This window comes from Atta colombica, unplaced genomic scaffold (genome assembly GCF_001594045.1).
Source record: "Atta colombica isolate Treedump-2 unplaced genomic scaffold, Acol1.0 scaffold198, whole genome shotgun sequence".
NCBI lineage: Eukaryota > Metazoa > Arthropoda > Insecta > Hymenoptera > Formicidae > Atta > Atta colombica.
In genome coordinates this window covers 2,488,693-2,491,856 of record NW_017259291.1, presented here as the reverse complement: position 1 = coordinate 2,491,856, position 3,164 = coordinate 2,488,693, and the positions used below count along the sequence as shown (strand labels likewise).

At 32.7% G+C, this 3,164-nt stretch overlaps 1 protein-coding gene across 1 annotated transcript in view; it reads right to left on the bottom strand.

The window, feature by feature from the left end:
• Nucleotides 1-78: 78 nt before the first annotated feature.
• The window catches only part of LOC108686896 (rab proteins geranylgeranyltransferase component A 1), a 3,933-nt gene continuing 847 nt past the window's right edge, over nt 79-3,164 (bottom strand). The window contains exons 3-11 of the mRNA XM_018192402.1: nt 2,790-2,981; nt 2,519-2,705; nt 2,199-2,436; nt 1,867-2,089; nt 1,584-1,790; nt 1,371-1,495; nt 1,130-1,290; nt 840-1,010; nt 79-629 (exon numbers count right to left, since the gene is read on the bottom strand). Of these exons, the coding sequence (XP_018047891.1) occupies nt 456-629; nt 840-1,010; nt 1,130-1,290; nt 1,371-1,495; nt 1,584-1,790; nt 1,867-2,089; nt 2,199-2,436; nt 2,519-2,705; nt 2,790-2,981 (1,678 nt within the window). The 3' untranslated portion in view covers nt 79-455. The remainder of the gene's footprint in view (nt 630-839; nt 1,011-1,129; nt 1,291-1,370; nt 1,496-1,583; nt 1,791-1,866; nt 2,090-2,198; nt 2,437-2,518; nt 2,706-2,789; nt 2,982-3,164) is intronic.

The following is a 3,164-nucleotide window of genomic DNA, read 5'->3' as shown; positions in this document are numbered from 1 at the left end:
TATAACGTGAATCGCAGTATACCAATCCAGTGATATAATTTCCATAAACTTTTCATCATCGTAAATACACTTGTGCTCTTCTAACGAGTCTGTGTCTTCTTTGCCAAAGCTCACTTTTATTAGTAAAATGTGAAATGCGAAAGCACTGCATTTATATAGGTGAGAGATGAATCAGAAATAAGCGATTCAACGACGAAAATATTCTGAAGGGACAAAAAGCAATGTGTAAAAGTGTACGAACAATTAAAAAATAATGTTAATGCCGTAAAGCTTCTCGTTACTACTGTCTCGCAATCTGTACCTCATGCTCGTTTTTTTTTTTCTTTTTTTTTCGAATATATTTATAAGGAAATGCAATAACGATGAAGATAAAAGACACTAAAGGCGCAAAAGCCTTATCTGTTTTTCGACAATAGAGATGCAAAAGCATTATGCTATCATTATATGATAGTTGTTCATTCTTCTTTTTCGGCCTTTTCGACATCTTGCTTCTCCTCACCCTCTACAATATCACCACCCTCGAATTTTGGGCCTGGTGCTTCATCGCCTTCCAGAACAATTTCCTCTGGATCAGGCGCGCGTGGTAAAAAGTCCTCATCTGGATACATAGACTTGAAAATGTTCTTAGCCTGGAAACAAAAAATAAAAATTCTAAAGAATTATGTAGTGCAATTTTAAAAAGTATCATTTATCAAATTAGTTTTGAAAAATTGATATTGTTTTGCAGTAAATATATTTATTATCTCAAAAATAATACAAAAAAAGAATATTTAAAACAGTAATTTTTAAAATTATATTTTATATTTAATTAATACTATCTCATTATTATCAATATGTACCTGATTCACAGCAAAGTCGAAATCAAGTTCAAGATCCGGTCCAGAACATAAGTGTATATTACTTGGCGCAGAATCACTTAATTTAATGTCGCTTGCAGGTAAATTCAAATATAAAGACCATAATACTTGGGGTAATGGATACTCAGATTCTTCTTTCTCTTGTCGGTCATCCTAATATAATTATTCAATAAAAAAGAATGTTTACTTTTACACGATTCTAATATTTTTTACTTCTCATAAGAGATATAATTTTATATTAACAATTTTTATAAAGATCCCTGATACTTTACCTGAAGATGTCGTTTATCAGGAGAAACTGTTTGAGTATGAGAATCAGAAGAACTACGCACAGCATTGGGATCAAATGGTTCTGCTCTCAGGAACTTATTCACGACATATGCCAGATCCTCCTTTGCATTCTTAGTACGTTTGCATGTCATATGAACTATGACTAAAGAAAAAAAAGAAATGTGCGATACGAATATAAATCAAATCGATTCTGAAATATATTCCTATTGATGTTATACATACATAATCCTTGAGGGCAAGCATTAGTAGATGGTCCCAATTCAATTAGAGTAACGGCTTCTTGATCTGGTTTTTCCGGCGGATAATACAAAAGAGTTAGACTTTCTTTCTCACCTTGCATAATTGACCTATACAGCGAAAAATAATATATCCAATAAAATATATTGTACGCATATACATATCTTTTAAATTGTAAAATTTGCATGAAGAAAATACCTATCAGTAATGAAAATTCCGCGCGAAATTTGATTTTCTCCCTCAGAGGCTACGATTTCTGGTGGCAAGTGTCCTTGCCCTACGACTAAATGCTCCAAAGCCAATCTCTGTTTCCCACTAATAATGGCCTTGCACTTATCCTCGTTAACTACTACACCATCTAATTGTCTTTTTAAGCAATAAATTCCACCAAAAACTGCACATAGTCTAAAAGGTATGGAAAATATCAGTTTTAGATAAAATATAAAAAAAGTTTCGGAGTTTCGTGTTTTTAGGAATGCACCTGCAGAAACATTGAGGCAGTTCTCCGCTTCCGTACATAGGCCATAAGAAAGGCGTATTTCCATAACGTCCAAGACTATTGAGAAAATGCTTCGTACGATTAACACCGTTTCTACATGATGTTTTGTCCGTTGCCATTGCAATAGCTTGCATAACATAATGCTGTACTATAGGCGTAAGATTTTTCGTATTAAGATATTCTAAGAATGTTTTATCACGGAAACCTAAAAGATAAAAGGAACACATTATTATTATTAATAAAAAATTAAGTAAATAAGAAAAATTAAATAAGAAAATGTATTCTTATCCGATATATTTGCATGCGACACGCACCATCAAATTCTGGACTATCGGCGCCTTGTTCCATGCAAGATGTCAAAAGCTGCATCAACATTCTTTTCTCGATTACGCTAACCGTTTTGTTAGCGAATACATCGGCACGAGAGCAAGGGACTTGTGTAAGTTTACCGTCCATAAAAGTAGCAACTCTAGAGACTGCACGAAATTCGGCATAACGTGCAATGTTGCTGGAAATCAACAGTTCTACTAATTCACCACGGGCGAATAATAGCTGTAATAAGAATTACATACTATATACATATGTACATTATGAATAATGTAGTCTACAAATAAGTGACTATTTACAATCTTACTTTAGGCGCCAGATCGATATTAAATCTTCTGTATTCTTTCTTGATACGGTCTATGCTCCATTGTTTCACATTTTCTTTTTTATCAGCCTTGTCCTGATCAGTCTTTTCCGCACCTTCGAGGGCGGCACTATCTCCAGAACTCTCAGTCTGGGTATCTTTTGAAGATACGTCAGGCAGGTCTGCATCACTGCATAAAAAAGAGAACTAGTCAGAATACATAAGATATTACTAAAATTGTAAAAACGGTCAATTTATGCAGATCATTTCTTACTTGGAAATATACCAGATTTCTCCAATGTTCTCGACTGTGGAATATTGATCACTAGCCTTCAAAAATTTTTCGTTCGTTTTCAAATCGACATTTGTATTCTTAGTACTACTTTTAACTGTTTTTAAATCTTCTATCCATTTTTGTAAGCCATCAAAATTAAATGTAGCCCACAGTCCTCCATAATATTCATTGCTAAACAAAACAAGCAAAAATTTTAATTAATAATAATCATAATATGCATGAATAATATCTTGATTACAAATAATTTATCATATCAAATCAGAAAAGGTGAAAGAAATCTTTCTATCTTTCAACAAAAATGCATGATAAAAATTTAATCAAAATATACTTCTTTATCTTCTTACTTTTTCTTTA